At 35.8% G+C, this 16961-nt stretch overlaps 1 protein-coding gene across 2 annotated transcripts; it reads right to left on the bottom strand.

Moving 5' to 3' along the window:
• Window positions 1-3737: 3737 nt before the first annotated feature.
• On the bottom strand, window positions 3738-8641 carry nkapd1 (NKAP domain containing 1). Of its 2 annotated transcripts, none has more exons than XM_041995880.1 (6): window positions 8558-8641; window positions 8211-8287; window positions 5520-5599; window positions 5216-5359; window positions 4983-5036; window positions 3738-4793 (listed from the first exon to the last, which is right to left on the bottom strand). In XM_041995880.1, the coding sequence occupies exons 2-6, from the start codon at window positions 8277-8279 to the stop codon at window positions 4268-4270; spliced, it is 873 nt and encodes a 290-aa protein (XP_041851814.1). In that variant the 5' UTR covers window positions 8280-8287; window positions 8558-8641; the 3' UTR covers window positions 3738-4267. The 2 variants fall into 2 exon arrangements, with proteins under 2 accessions (XP_041851814.1, XP_041851815.1); XM_041995881.1 differs by having other exon boundaries at window positions 3738-4718; window positions 5216-5356; window positions 5511-5599.
• Window positions 8642-16961: the final 8320 nt, after the last annotated feature.

Below are 16961 nucleotides of genomic sequence, written 5' to 3' on the forward strand. Positions count from 1 at the left end.
TTAACATCATTAGGTAACACAATGAAACATATTAAATAAAAATATTTTAGTATTGAAATAAAAATGTAATTGTGCAGTTCTATAAAAAAAACATTTTTTTAAAATAGTTTTTATGCTGTATTAAATGCCTGATAAGCTGTCAAATGAAATTAGACCAAAGAGAAAAACAACGGGTAAATGAGAGATATTTGTGACAGAAAACACCCTCTTCCTCTGATTACAACCAGGTTTGCACAGACTGAGATTAAACAGACTGGCTTGGACAGCAGAGATAAAAAATAAATAAATAAAAAACATGGTGCAAAAAAAGAAGTCATACTAGAGGTTTTCAATCCTCTTGAGGCTCCTATTTGCATCTGCTGTGACAGAGAAGATTGAATCCAAGAACGGGGTCATCCCTTTATCTGTCTTCATCACACTTGAACTATTTCCTTCTTTTTTTTTTTCTTTTTTTTTTTTTTGATCCTGAAGATCCACTTTACACAGCCTTAAATTGTCTTTTTCCAGATAGAGGGAGACTACACTTCATGCTCTGAATTCTGAGCTGTCACAAAAACTTCTCAGGCCCAAACCATCTCTCCATTAACTACTGACACTTACAGCCTAGAAATGTGCTGCAGGCCATTTCTGCTAGCAGGAGATGCATTTATGTCAGCTCCTATCTGTGACCATTATTCAAGACCAAATCTGCTTAGGCTGGAGGAGGCTGAGATTTCATCCTGTTCTAAAAAATTGGCTTGGACAGCCAAGCTAGCTAACACAAAGTGTAGAGTGAAATGTTTCATCAGCAGTTCTGAATATCTGCAAAAAAAGTGTCTTGACTTTGTGAAGGCAATTATTTTTTTCACTAAAAATCCAATTTCATGTAATATTGCATACCAGTGTGTGTAAGTTAAGACTTTTCAACTAACTACTGCAGTTGTGCTGGAACTCACTTTTGTCCAGTGATGCAGTAATGAGTTTATTTTACTTAAGTTTAACGGGAAAGTCAAGTCTGCACTGAGCTAAACTACAAATTCATGGTGATTTTTTTTTTTACTCAAATATATGTCTCTTAAAAAAACATCAACTTTCTGTAAATACAAACTCCCAGTAGCAAATTCCCCAGCATTAAAATACAGCCACAATCAGCAAATATTATGGTCCACGTGAGCTTTAAATAACTGTAACTCTGAACTTTGTTTATTGCGTTAGTTTAACTTCACTCAGTGATATTAAATGCACAAAACACCTCAAACCAGTTTTATGCAAATCTATCAAATTTAGTTTTATCACAGTTTTGCATGTGTGGGACCCCTTACAGCTGAAAATAATTCATTTTTAAACTGAAATTTCTTTAACAACTGCAGAAACAAAAAGTCTTTAGATGATTCTGAGGTAGTTTTGTGATGATTGATGCACTGGTTTTTGGAAAGGTCCAAACTAGGTTTTTAAGAACAAACAGTTGTAAAGTAAAGTAAAAAAAATCCCCCCCTCTCCCCCAGCAGACCAGTGGAGAAACATTTCCAATATCAAATCTCATGAAAAGGTTGCCTCTAAATGTAAACTAAAGTTTCACAGCACCACCTCTGCATTACCTCAGGGTCTTATTTTTCTTTTCAATATATGTGGGACACAGTTATAAAGTTTTGTGTTTCCAGGCCAGATGGTTTCTGTTGCGCAATCAAATTATGGAAGAAAAAGAAGGAAGACAAAAAATAAGAGCAAAAGCATGAAGGATGCTGAAGCCACTTGGACCCTTAATTAGGATTTAGTCAGTTGTGCCACCAGCCAAGTTCCTAAATCTGCTGACATATCAACAATTTAAAAAGTGTTCGGCTTATAAATTTGGCGAAGAGAAAAAAGCCGCATACAGTCACATTACATTTATCTATGTGATTGTTACAGCTATGTGAAATGATAATGCCAAGCTTTTTTGTGTTTTTTTTTTATCTATTTGATCTAAATGTTCATTCTCACAATGCTCATGCGCTTCTGTTTAGCTGGGGATGTTTATATTTGACACCACTGCTGTTTTCCAGAAGTTACTAACTAGCTCAGTATGCAAAATGCATTAAATTAAACACTAATATCCGTCTATCTGCAGACCAGGAATATCTGCTCAAACCCTTTGTTCTGGTCTGTGGTTGAGATAATTCTGCCTGAACCAGAATGAACTAACAAATTGGCATATCCATGCCTCATGCCATGCCTCTAGCAACTCTCAAAGCTGTGGATAAGAATTTGTTTACAGTGGAAACAACACTGTGACTTGTCATCCAATCCATCTGTGGATATTTGCAGTAGTGGACCATGCAAAATGTTGCAGCCAGAATGGCTTTCTGAAAAGCTTGAGGATGAGGTTTACATTCATTTTATTATCTTCAACAGTAAGAGCAGCTATAAGACACAATCAACTGTGGATTTTGACCTTTTTGCCAAACTGCTTATTAACCGTGTTTGCATTTTTTAAAAACCTACATCAACACAGATTTGACTTGACTTTCATTTCCTTTTTTCTGCATCCAAGACTCGTGCAGCTGCAGCCAAACTGAACTCAGCCCACTCTGTGCTTCTTGGAGAGAACACTTAGCCTATTGACACAGACTTAGCGAAGTGCTACAGGCTTTTGCGGAGCACACAATTTCAAAGTGGTTTACCAACACTTCCTTTGGCATCAGATTATCCGAATACCCAGATGGTACAGGCTTATGATTTGTTACCAGGTTTACACAAAGACAATGTTAACAAGGTTAGAATAAATTTACTAATGGGTCATGTGAAAATGTTGCATTTTTAGGGCTGTTAATGGGAATGTTTTTTTTTTTTTCTCTCTCCTGCATTACATAGAAACACCTTACAGGGGAAGACAATCTGCTGCTTATCACTTCTGAGCTGAACCACTTGGAGTTCTTGAATAGTATACCAGCAAAAGAGCTCTCTGGCAAGCCTCTAAGTGTATTCACTTTGATCACGAACAGCAGCTTATTAATGTCTATTTTAGCAAGATTGTGATGAGGTGTTTGATCCGCAGTTGTCCATGGAGATGAGGCGCCCTGTGTTTCTTTCTTGCCAAACAACTTGACAAATCAAAACTATAACAAGGGTTCTTATCAGAAATTGACATTTATGACGTAGGTTATGTCAAAGTATTAAACTATGAATTATTAAATCATCTATTTACATGAATACAGGGGGATTGTTACATTACTGTTCTTTGGCTTCAAACAACTTGTTTAAGAGATTGGTGGGAGGCTGTGTGGTACTATTTACACAACTACATGCAAAGTGATGCAATTAAAATGTTAAACCTATGCTTTAATTTGTTGGCTGAAGGTTCAGTCATGTTATGTTTAGGTTACTACCATCAAATTGGATAAAAACTTTGATTTCAGATTAATGGGTGACTTTAGAAGCTACTTGAATCTTTGACGTCTCTATTTTCAGGGGCAGATTATTACATTTTTGTCATTTTTTAGTGATGGTTATTGTATGTTTTTTTAATGAAATCTTACAAGGAAAAAAGCAGCCTCATACAATAATTATATATATATATAATATTCTTTACATTTGTGAACCACTAGTTTTTAATGTGTTCTATGATAATGCAAAGGCAAGCTGAATTTAAGTACGTTGGAAAAAAGAAAAACTAGATTGTAGCATGCAACTCAAATATTCTTCTTAATTCTTGTTTTCTGTACCACCCATAATATTATCACACTGAGAATAATGTTTACTTTACTCAGATACAATTCATGGTTGTTTCAGTCTTTTATTTTTTTTTGAAAACCTGGAAAATACAGAATGCTTAACAAATTCTTTCAAAATATTCCATTAAAAAATAAAAATCAAAAATATTGCTTAAATAAAAACAAAAGAAAAATATACAGAGGGTTTTTTTTTTATTAAAAAAATACTTATATTTCTAAAACTACATAACATGAATAAAATGCACCAAATGCACCGTCTATGATAATTGCTGCATATTTTCACTTTTTTTCCTCTTAAAAAAAATGAAGTGAAGAAACATATTTCCAGGACAGAAGTCTGAGATGAGATTCAATAATTCAATAATAAATATCACACTGTCCCTCTTCATGCTGCTGCCGTCTCGTGGGGAGCTGATGAGAATTGGCTCCTCGCCCACAGAAAGGGCGAACAGAACACGGTTGTTGACGTTGAACAAAATACAACACAGAACAGGCCTGCAGTGGAGAGCCCTCTGATCAGCTCAGGTGAAAAAAAGGAATCTGTAGCACTTTTCCTGGTCATTAGCTGTGTCTCCGTCTCAGTCTGCAGAACTATCATCTGAGCTCTCCTCTCCTGCTGCCTTCCAGTTTTTCCTCCTCCTCTTTTTGGAAAGTGGCCCTGAGTCCGAGTCGTTGTGGGTGTCCTGCTTTCTCTTTTTACGACTGCGAGTCCGTTTCTCCCTTTTTTCCTCCTCATTATTGTCTCCTGCGCTGCTGTCCTCATCTCTCCCTTTGCTTTTCACAGTTTTCTTGTTTTTATGTCTGCTTTTTGTCCTTTTTCTCTTCCTCTGCTTGTCTTGTGTGGTACTGCTGCCATCACTGCTGCATTCGCTGCTTGAAGACTCGTCTTTCTTCCGCTTCCTGTCCTCCGCTTTCTTCTTCTTTTTCTTCTTCTTCTTCAAGGATTTTTTTGAACGTTTTGACAGGCACGCTTCTGTGTCAGATTTGGATTTCTTAATGTTCTTCTTTTTCATGGTGCATCTTTTTTCCCTAGAGAAAAATGGAGAAAACATAAGAAAAAAAAAGAAGAAAATAACCCCTCCTGGTGTCACTGTGATGCCTAAACTGGAAAGGGATGAGTTTTAGACGTATAAAAATTAACATTAATGTGTGTATGTTTAGGGAGATGGTATTCACAACTTAATGGCTTATCCATTAAATTCTAGTTTGATTACAAGTGTAGGTTTTTTTTGTTTGTTTGTTTTCTTGCTCTCAAGCAGCAGTTACTTGGTGCAGTTGTGTATTTTTGCTTACCCATCACTTTCAAACTCCTCAGGGTACATCTCTTTGAAGCCACTATGTCCCCATCTGTGATGTGAACACAATGGACATGCACATTTTGCAATCTTGTCTAAATCTGCTATGATTATATTACAATACAGATACACATGTACCGTCACTTACACAACACAAACAGGAAAACAATTTACATTTCAGAAAGTAGCTTCATAACTTTACAATATTTAGCCTCAAGCCATGTCGTGTACCTGTCAGGATCACCGGCTTCAAATTCATACAGTTTGCGTGTCCAGTATCGAGCTTCTTTGTTGTCATGTTCTGCTATTCGCTCTCTGCTTTGACTCCTGACTCTGGGTTGATCAGACACTCGATCGCAGTGCATGCGCCCTCTGGAATAAAACCATTATCCACAACTCATCGAGGCAACATTCACTAACAGCCCTTAAAACTGAGAGACACTCACTCTGCGTGTCTCTCAAAGGAGATTTGGTGTCATTTGTGTTTGAAAGGCGCAAATTAAACTGGGACATTCACTGCTCCTACCTCATACTGTTTGTATCTGGGACGTGTTTGTGGTGGGATGTTTGGATCTCCCAGTCTCTCATTTTCCACATCTCCATCTCTTCCTGGATCTGCAGTGGGTCAACAACATGTGTGAGAAAGACTACACAGACACACATTCATGTACATTTCTGATCAAAAGTTTACACACATTCATGTGCAAAAATGTCATGGCAATAATAGTTGTTTTTTTAATGTCATCAAACTGGAAAGCCTTAGAGGTAAAAAAAATAAAAAAATAAAAAAATAATAACTTGCTGGGACCATTAAGTGGTACTGAAAATTTTTATTGTCTTTTATAATGCTAGTGGTTTGTTTCAACATAGAAGAGCTTGTTTGATACATGGTACCATAGAAAGGTACAAGAGCTCATTGCAGATGTGATAAAAAGGGTTAAAGAATGTAAGCCTATAAATAACTAAATGCAAGTACATATGGTAACATTTATCAGGAACAACCCCAAAAACTGAAACATTCCAGATTTGAAAATATAAGCCTGATCAGACTAAAGTTTGCATGTTTTTATTATTTATTTTTTAGGTATTTATTTTTTATTAATATTTATTTATCTATTGTTTTTTTAAACATTTTAAACAAAGACTAAACGTGTGTTTGGATAAATAAAGATTAGGCATTCAACCAAGAACACCACAGCAGCCATTGAGCACAGTGATGGTGGCATCATGTTCTGAGCTGTTTGGATTTCCAAAGATGGAGGCTTACTTCAGAAATTTGCAGCATAACACAATTTCATATTACAACATGACCCTAAGCACACATATGAACTGGGTGTGGAAATAATAAAACATCCTAAATTCCACTCCCTCAAAAATGTCAACTGAGCTTACCTTAAAAAAAAACAAACATAGTATAAACTGGGACAATAGACATGGTCACATATCTATCAAAAGTTAATCCATCTTTTTAATGGTTATTGAGAAAGAAAGAAAAACTGGTTGAAGTGTGTCAACAATTTTCTGGTTGCAAACTACTTTTGTAACCAGGGCCAAAAACTATCAGTGAATTTAAAAAATATAAACATACAGTATGTTGATGAATAAATAATAATGAGAGAAAGAAAGAGGAAAGGTAGGTCACATTGAGTCAGTGAGTGGTGCCAGATGGAGCTGACTGGCACACAGCTGCTGCACAATGTCCAATCAGCCTCTTCTATCACATGCAGTACTGTGCGGGGACCTGAAGAGCCACACAGGAGGGATGTCAGCCTGCCAGCTTGGGCGTCATTATTACCGGGAGTGTTTTTAGTTCAGATTATTTGTTGTGTGCAGTCTGCTGTGCCAGGCAAACTCTGGAGAGCATTGTTTGTGATGAGTGTGGGCTGGGAAGAACCCATGGGTAACAGTGTATTGAATCGAAAATGGTTCAAAAACAGTGTGTTAAACTAAAGTTTTATTATTTTTGGAAATCATCTCACTTTGGATTTGATGCCAGCAACATGTTTATAAAAAAAAAACTGGGCCAGTAGGGGGTATTTATCGCTGTGCTTCATTAAAACTTCATGAACTTTGATTTAAATTGTGAACATTCCCTCTTTTGTGGTTCAGTGTTGAGCTCAGCTTGGCTCCCCTGTTGGACTTCTGTTCCTCTGTTGATGCAGGTAAGACATTGACTGCTCATAAGTTCTTCACACAGCATCTAACTTAAAAACAGATAAATATCCCTTTAGGGCCATGATATATCAGTAATAGATGTCACCCTTGACTGAGGATCTTTCACTGTTTTGTTTTTGTTTTTTCTTAATTACAATTAAGGACTAGATTTACACAGTAGTATTTAGGACATGAAGTTAATTCCCCATCCATCCAGGCTTTTTACAGAACAAACTGCCACCACTACTGTTTTGTAATGATGGAGCGATTATTGGCCATTTTGAGATAATGGTCATCGGTTTCTATTTATTTCATGAGGCCAGTGAAGAAAAAAAGAATGCAGATATCTGTGTGCAGGCACCACAGTCAGTGTGGCTGCTGTGGAATGATGATGTTTTTGATTAATGTGGATGTTTAGATAGTTGATATGCATTGGAGCATAGCAGAGTGCAGAACAGATCTACTCAAGCAAACAGAGGCAATGCAGACTCACTGTCAAAAATGTCCACTTACATTTAGCAATTCTTATGTCATTTGCCTTCAGAAAAACGTTATTTCATCAGATGCTAAAGAAAAATACATATTATTAACATTTCTATTAGAATTCTGCTTTCGATTAATTGACATTGACAGCTAGACAAACGCCCATGCTTCTCACCAAATGTTTTCACTTATTTCATCTAATCAGACCTTCTCTCTAGATAATTGAGCCATGACTATTCTTGGTGGACTGCTCTTCCACTGGTTTGTTAGTTCTGTTGCTGGAGAAACGGAGAATATTTTTGATGATGCTTGATCTTTTGTAAAGCATTTTGGTCATCTGAGGGTTGTTGGAAAGGGTTATACAAATTATACATATATATATATATATACCTGAAATGTCTTTTTTTCTATATTGTCGTTTAGTCTTTATTACTTTGACTTATTTAACAAGACAACAAGACATGCAAGATAAACCTCAATTCACGTAAAACATTTCTCTCAAACTGAAGTTTAGGGAGAGAATGTAGCAGAAATGCATTTAAGCATGGTATTTAAGAGTCTGTTGTTTTTTTTTTTAACCCAAACGCACCTTGTTGTGGGCATCGGTGTGCCGGATAACATTCCTTAACAACGTCTTCCCCATCGGTTGCTTGGACATGATGGCTCCTGACATGAAACACGTAAGTCAAATATATATTTATAATATATTTTCAATTAATTGAAAATATATATATATATATATAAAGTTTGGAGAGAGTAAATATAACATTTAAATTCTAGATGCATGAGACCATTACTTTAACACTCTGCTGTTAGCTCAGCTCGTTAGCTACTGCTGGATATTTCATTATAACTGTACTAAACCTGTTTAAATCTACTCTGCGCGGCAAGTCCATAACGTCAAATCATACATTGGTAAATGTGTACAAACTGTACCTTTCGGAAATGAGTAGAACTCGAAAGGAACAAAACACTGCAGACAGGCTCTGCCGGTACTTCCGCTGTGAGCCTGTCGCACAATCTACGTCATTGAATGTTAATGATGCTGAATGATCATTGGACCAGAGGCTTGTCAATTATAATTGTGACAGCTGAGCCCTGCGGCCAATGAGTATTTAATCGTCTAGCTATTTTAATTTTTTTATTCTCATTTTTTATCTCAGAACGATTGATTTTTAGTTTAAAAGTGACCAAAAAAGGAGCTTAAAAACTACATAATGATAACATGAAAATGATTTGCTCGAGGTAAAAAATAAAAATGAAAAGCATTGCAAATGTTAAAGTGAATTTCTGTTTCAAGCCGAAATTAAAGCAGTATAAAGTGTTTTTGAGGATGAGATCAGATTAATGAAGCGAGAGATGAAAAGATGTACAAAATGTTTTAGAGTGAAAACACAGAGTAGGAATTGAGGGAAATGGTGTTTTGATTTCTCATGTGAAATAACACGGGGAGGAAAGGTATGTGTTAGGAAGTCTTACACTCCAAGGCAGTATTATAAAATTCACATTATTCTTGATTATGATGAGTATTAAAAGATATACCTTTAGGTTGAGGAAAATCTCTTTTGGCAGATGACTAAATTAGTATGAAAAGATATCAACAAGTAGAAATACATAACAAAAAAGCAATGAAAGGTAATGATGTTGAATTTTGTTATGTGTTATGGCCTGTGAGGCTGTAGGGAAGACTAAAGAACACCTAGATGCAGTCCGTCAGTATCAATATTGTCAAGTGTTACAATAGGATCAGCTAGATTTATCTAAGAAAAAAATGTTTAATATTGTTCATTTTATGGTGAGCTAGTCCAGTCATGTGGAAATGAAAGGGCAGGAAAAGTCATAGCTTAGAGTGAAATAGTGAAACAACAGCAGCAGAAGTGGGGCAACCACATAATATATACTTGAAATTAAGTAGAGGTGATAAAAAAGACAGGACACAGCAACTTAAATCACACACTTTTCAACACAGCTAAGCATCCAACTGGGCATTATGAAATGAGACACTGGAACATGTCCTAGTTTTATACAAGAAATATGAGGTTAAGAATCTGCAGGAATTGGGGCAAGTACAGTAGTCACTAAGACCCATTAGAATATGGGGATAGTATGGAGAGCAAAAGATAGTTACATCTCTGAAAACACCTGGACTAATTAATTTACTGACTGTAGTCTGATAAGGATCACATTAGAGCAGTAAACTGCCAGAAGGAAGCAGTAATTCAACTTAAAGGATGCTAAAACTGTAAAGAAGAAGATTTCTTACTTTGACTTTCTATGCTTATCTCATTTGTCAAATTTATGGTTCATACACTCTTCTCTCATTCATCTTCCTACTTAAATTAGAAGTAAATATACATTGTTGGGCAGAAATAATGAAATATAGCTTTTTGCTGCAACAAAACAGTATATATTTTTTTTAACAACAGCTTGGAAGCAAGAGCATCTCATCTGATTTCATGCCACACCACCTCTAGCTGGAGAGGAGTCAAGGAGAGGAATTGAGTGTATGCAAATTGGGAAATGAGGTGGAAGATGCACATAAAAATGCTAAAAGCTGCAGTAACACACTGTTTGTTATCACTTGCGTCTGTTTTTGTCTCATAAAATCAGACACACAGTATTGTCTAACTTCTATCTGCTAACATCATGCTGCTGTATTTGCATGCATAAATGCTGCATAATGCATGTTATCAGCTGTTTCTGCTTTGACTTCGAAGGTAAATCCCGGCTGCTGCAATGTCATGTGGGTGTTAGTGCTGTCAGTCTGCATCACCGCGTTCTTGTTCTCTGTTTAGGGTAGCTGAACCAACTGTCCATAACAATAAGACTTGTCTGTTGTTTGCAGACTGAACAATGGAAGAGCCGGAATACAACATGAGGCACAAAACAAGAGAATGGGGACTCGTGGGGACCATTTAGCTATCTGCATACATGAAGTCCAGCCAAGGCTAAAAAATTAATCAAAAAATGTCCTATTGTGTCGTCCAAATGTTGAATTTGTTTGTAGAAGAGCTTGACCTCCGAGATAATGTGTTTCATATGGAAATTTGTTGCAAGTCTGCCCAACTTTTTTTTTTTTTTTTTTTTTTCATAGATGGAGCTAAATTTTAGAGGTGCCTTTAATGCATAAACCCATGGTTGTGATTCTGATATTTCGATATTTTTTGTTTGTAAAAACCTCATGGAGTTGGGGATCTATGGAAATGGTAATGACACCTCACTCACACCTCCGCCTGTCAGTCTTGCAAACTGCAGGTCTGCAAACTCTCCAACTGTGTAAAACTAGTTTTGTTAAACTCATATTGTAAAGACCAAAGAGCAATAAAATAATGATCAGGGCTGCCAACTCACTGAGTTTTAGAGAACTGAGGTTTTTTTTTACAGCAGCACTTTTTAATACTCCATTTTTTGCTGCCCCAATTTCACTGACTGTGGCAAATCAAGGCAGAGCCAGTGAGACTGGGACTGATGCTGTTCCAATCATTTATCTGGGGAACACTAAGTACAAGCAGTCATATTGGTCAACTAGATTTTTTTTTTTTTTTTTGCCCTTCTTACCCTGTTCAGATTAGCAGTTCCTACACTTCAGCCACCTGGGTAGCAAGCCCTCTGCTGGCTACTGCAGTCAAACCCTCCATCTGGGCCAGAGTCAGAGTGGACCTCTAAAGTGATCAGCCCTGTTGGAGGTGGTCCCACTGGCTTGAGTACAAAAATCGCTAATGAGAGCAAGCCAGAGTGACATACACTGAAAAAATAAATTCACTTGTAGTGTCTCCTGGATAAATGATTGCACCTGTATTAGTCTTAAAAACCAAGTGGCAAAGCTCAGTGGTATTTTTGCTCAAATGTGCTGTGCTAATTTACGTTTTACATTGTTTCTTACTGTCATAGTCATGAACAGAACATGTCAGACTGACATCATGGCAACAAGAGCAAAAAAAAACAAAAAAAACAAGTAGATCCTCCACCTAGGTTGTTCTAGCTTCTGCTTGCACCTTGATTGCTTATTATTTCAATGGTTCTTCAGAATGCATGCAAATTAGTTGCATAGCCCCACCTTGCAAGTAGGCAGGAATAGTTCCTCCAATCATCTACCTAGCTTATAAGCTGTCTGACGTTGCTTTTATAAAACTGTTGATAGTGCTCTGTAGATTCAAAGCAGAACTCATCAACTACAATTCCATATATTATATATATTAGTTATACAGGGGGAGTAGTAGTCTACTGGTTAGAGAGGTGGGCTTGTGGCTAGAGGATCCAGGTTTAAGACCCCACTCCAGCATTAGAGGTATACCACTGTGAGCCTCCAACCAAAACCCTTAATGCCTAACTATAGTACCCCACTTGGCTTTGAATGGGTAAAATGCAGAGGCTTCTAATTGGGATGAAAAGTTCTGTATCATTATATACAGTACATCTTGTTACACATGAAAACACCATATGGAAATGCTGACAATGTTAAAACCACCATCTGTGATGGAGGGGGGTTTTATTTGCCATTCAGCTGGAGAAGAACCTTCTCACAACTATGATAATCATGTATGTTTTTTCTACAGTGGTACAAAATTGTATACATACACATCCCAATCAAGTATAACTGGCCTGTAAAACTCTGGATCTTCATCCTGGTGAGCCAACTTACTTTTCATTCAGTGTTTGTTAGATTTAGGTAACTAATAAAAGTTTTTTTTGAAAGATTGTAATGTAAACAGCCTTTCTTTCTGCTATCCAGTTAGGCAAAGCAACTTGAAAACTGAAGGCTGAGTTTTTCTCTCTTTTTTTTTTTTTTTTTTGGTTTTTGCTGCTTCTTACTGGTTTTCACAGTGGGATATTTCATAAATCAGATTTTGTGAGTTAGCTATATTTTGGCTTATCGTGTGTGTGAAGACTCCTTCCAATCTAATTTTTAATACAAATTCCTTCTTTTATATACACTGACATGATTTATAAAAAAAAAGGCATATCACTAATACTGACACACACTAGTATGTTGGGACATCAGGAGATTATTTCCGTTAGACCCAAGCTTCTTATTTCTCTGAATATGTGATGCTCTCAGTTGTTTGGAGAGATCATCATATTTCTATGCATTTTTTAAACAATAAAAAAGTGATTATCCCCCAGTGCCACTATGCTACAGAAGTGTAGTCAGCTTGAAATGTACAGACTACCAAGATATCAGAAGCTTAGAGACATAAACAAGGCAAATAAGGCGGAAGTTGTTTAAGTTGTTTAAGACTGATGTAAATGTAATGCGTGTACTGTAGCTAGACTTGTCCTGTCATGACTCATCTAGGAGAAAAAAACACAAACTCTTCAAGCTGGTACTTTCTGTGCAACTCAGTTTTATGAAGAGCAGTCCTCAACACGATACACACTCTAGTGCTTTAGCAATACCTATTATTTCCATCTAAAGGACTCTGTTGTAAAACAGTTATGATGATTTTCTACAAACAACAAACAAGATAATAAAGCTTTAGTCTATTTAGAACATCTTGACATTTAATGAAGAGGAGTTTAAAAATTATTTTTAATCAACATTATCTGAAGGGTAATGTTTAATAATTTCAAAGGAGATCTTTGATTTAAATTAGATTTCATTTTTGGCTTTTGTAAATGTTATCATGATACTGACACATTTAATTTTGAATGAGTGGGTGTGTGTCCAGATGTTTGACTGGTACTGTTATTTTATAACAACATTGTAATCCTATGGTCTTATGATATATTTGTAGAATCATTCAGTATGTTAATATTTTGGCATTCAGCTGATTTATAATAACAGAGTGGCTTTGCATCTATTGTTCTTTATTCCTAACAAAAAAAATATGTTAACATTGAGACTTCTTCTCTGAATTACATTTGACAATAAAAATGGATGAGATTTCCAGAGACAAAATCTTATCAGTAGGGCTTCATGCATATCTGCTTGAAGGTCACTGAAATGGACAACACTGATAACTTGCGCTTCATAGAAGGCACAGTCATAATCTGCAATCAGAATATACTGTGATCATACAAACAATCTGTTCTATTTTAGCAACTCATTTGATTTTCAAATTGGCTGCTTTCATGCCTCCCCTGTGGCAAACCAATTTTCTTCTCACCTCCTGGCTCCTGGAGTGGTGGAATAAGTCTGTCCTCATTCTGAACAGCAAAGTCACTTCTTATATACATCATCCAGATGTAAATCCCACTCAGTTTTCTGTTACAAACGCTTTGTTTCCCACAGTCCTTTCAGTCATGTCACGGTCTGCCAAATCTTTATTGTCTCTGCTGGTGCCCGAGTTAAGGCCATGTCTTTTTAATATTTGAGCAAAAACAATGAAAGTAGTGCTGCAAGGAACATAAGTCAGTGCACAGAAAAAACAAAATCAGTTTTTTGAAGGCTGGAGGGCTTTGCAAAGGGATACTGAAAATGTCAGACTTATATGTGTGTTTTATCTGCATGAATTGCCTCTTTATTTTCTTTTGTATAGGACAAGGCAACTATTAAGTTATAACCTAACACCAGCAAGAAGTTGTTTGTGTACACAGTATGACTTTGATTACCTCCTCTGAGAAAACATATGTTTTCCCCTGCATACAAACAAGCATGGGCAAATATGAATATTTTTAATGTTGTCTTCCTGCTTGCAGTACAGGAGTTTCCATACAAGAATTAATCTTTACTAAGTGGATCTGTTCTCTAAACCAAAGCACAGCAAAGTCAAAGTAACATATTCGTACATTTGAACACCTCAGTAGTTCTCTCAGGGCTTTTTCTCATTAATCTTCTGACTGTTGAGAACCATCATTTTATCGCCAACTTTTTGTGTTATGAGCTCATTTGATAAACTTGATAAGTGCTGTGGACTACTAAACTATAACTGGTGAATGATTTTGTTGTCTTTTAGAAGAATATTGAAGTTTTTTTTCAATTCTTCCTTAAAATAAAGGTTTTTGCCTTCCTTTGGTTTGGATGATCCCTCCTGGACAATGTTATGCAGTTACAAGAACTGGTCAGTATCGGGCTCCCGGATTCTACTGTGGTCTGGTTTAGTAATTACCTTTCAGAAAGAACTTAGTATGACAAAGTTGATGGTTGCTCCTCAGGCTTGGCTATTGATAAGGGGTCCCTCAAGGCTCTGTTTTATGTCTCTTTATCTATCTATCTATCTATCTATCTATCTATCTATCTATCTATCTATCTATCTATCTATCTATCTATCTATCTATCTATCTATCTATCTATATATATATATATATATATATATATATATATATATATATATATATATAATGCACAAATGTTTATTTTATGCAAATGACACTGTAATTTCTTGCTGTGAGGAAACTTTGTTGAAGGTAGTGAAATATTAGCAAATTGCTTTTGGGGAAATTTAAGCCCGACTCCTGCATGTGATGTGCTTAATGCAGAGAAAACAATGATGAAAACAAAAATGATGACATTTACTGAATCAAAAGACAAACATTATTGTCTTACTGTTTGCATGTCTCAGGGAGTTAAAACTGAAACAGCCCTTTTTAAGTATGTGGGGGTTTTTTTGTTTTTGTTTTTTTTTTGGTTTGTTTTTTTAGATGACAATTTGACTTTTAGACCTCACACTGATAATCTGATCAAAAACCTAAAAGTAAGATTGGGCTTCTATTTCAGACATAAATCATAAAAAAAACAATCAAGCTTCAGACCCTCACATGATGATGGGAGAGATTGGATTGTGCAGGTGCTTTGCTATGTGATATGTTTTGATCTGGTGAATGTTCTTTGTTTTAATATTGTTTAATATAGTTATTTAATTGTTGTTAAATAATACATAGTTGATACTGATAGTAATGAGTATGTGGTTACAGGTTTGCTTCCTTCTTTTTTCAAAACATCAGGCAACATTAAACATGTTTCTTTCACAATTTCTGCATCTTCTCTGTGTTACTACAATGTTTGGCAGTGTTTTTGAATGTACCTATTATGTGCCTTCTTATGAGACTGATAGTGGAGCTATAGGCAAGTTCACACTGTATAAGAGCCAAACTTCAAAAAGAAGCCGTTTTAACCTCTACTTTACTGCCTTCAAACTAATTTTAGCTACAGCAAGACACTGAGATTTTGTCTCTGAATCTTAATAGAATCAGGGAGACATCTGCTTTTTCTCAGGAGTCTCAGGAGTATATAGCATGTCTGTTGATTTAAAACAAATAAAACTTCTGAGTCTATCCTGAAGACAGCTGTCAATATATAAGGTTCAAATTAACAGCTCATTTAGGCTAAAAGCATCCACAATAACAATACTATAAATCAATATCAAGTTGGAGAAAGTGTGCAACTATCAAAGTAATAGTTTTTTTATGTCTATTATTTTTGTATTTGAATAATCTTATAATCAAAAAAGTAAGGAACAGTAAAAATAATACAATAACACCAATCTCCAATTAGTGGGGTTTTGATTTTATAAACTGAGATTCAGCTATTATTCAGATATTTTTAATATCACAATAATCAGTAATATTGATAAATGGCAGCGCCTGTATATGCTTGTTTTCAACTGTATTAAAACCGGGCTCAGTTAGTACAGATAACACAAATAAAAATGCAGTTTTATGAGAATGAGTTTGAGTGCAAAATGTTGGCAAAACTATAAGATTTTAACTCTCTTGTTTAATATAACACAGTAAATATGTCATGTTTATAAAGAAATGTTTGTCTTTTTGCTGTCAGTCTGTGACAGATTTTGCTTAAATCTAATGCTGCATTAGTCTGGTGCTTCATGTACATATTCATGGGTCTGCAGCAAAGTTGCTTGCTGAAGCATGCATTTAAGGTGCTCATAGAAAATTTAAGACTGTCATTTAGTTGTGGATAGAACTGCAAGTTGCCTCATGGAAAGCTACTTCAGTTTTGCTGATGACACCAGCAACATTTTAACATCTCAATGACAGTCTGCTCAGCCTAAGTGCCTTTCAGAGGGATCCTTAACATGAGCAGCACATAGAGAAAATTCTTTGTTTATATTGCCTGCTGTTGAAATCATAAAATTGACCCTTTTTAATATTTTAGTGTTTAGGCCCTCGTTTTCACAACAGGAATCGATAATGAATGATGCGAGAAGCTATAATTACAGGCTGATACATTTATATAGCTTTTTACTTCCCCTAAATGTGTAAATAGATGTTTTTTTTATGAGAATATGTTTTGGGTTTTGTGACGGAAGACTCCAGATTTTAAAGCCACCATTTATCCATGTTAGTTCCTATTTTAGCTGTAGAGACATAAAGCACACAAAAAGCAGAGGAACAAAAAAGGAAAAAATCTCGCTCCTCCTCGTGAAAGTAGAGAGCCGTA

This window comes from Melanotaenia boesemani, chromosome 9 (genome assembly GCF_017639745.1).
Source record: "Melanotaenia boesemani isolate fMelBoe1 chromosome 9, fMelBoe1.pri, whole genome shotgun sequence".
Taxonomy (NCBI): domain Eukaryota; kingdom Metazoa; phylum Chordata; class Actinopteri; order Atheriniformes; family Melanotaeniidae; genus Melanotaenia; species Melanotaenia boesemani.

Coding starts and splice junctions, on each gene's coding strand:
- nkapd1 (XM_041995880.1), bottom strand. CDS start 8,279: ATGTCCAAGCAACCGATGGGGAAGACGTTGTTAAGGAATGTTATCCGG. Junction 5,037..5,215: donor GAAGCCGGTGATCCTGACAG/GTACACGACATG, acceptor TTCACATCACAG/ATGGGGACATAGTGGCTTCA. Junction 4,794..4,982: donor GAGGAGTTTGAAAGTGATGG/GTAAGCAAAAAT, acceptor ATCCCTTTCCAG/TTTAGGCATCACAGTGACAC.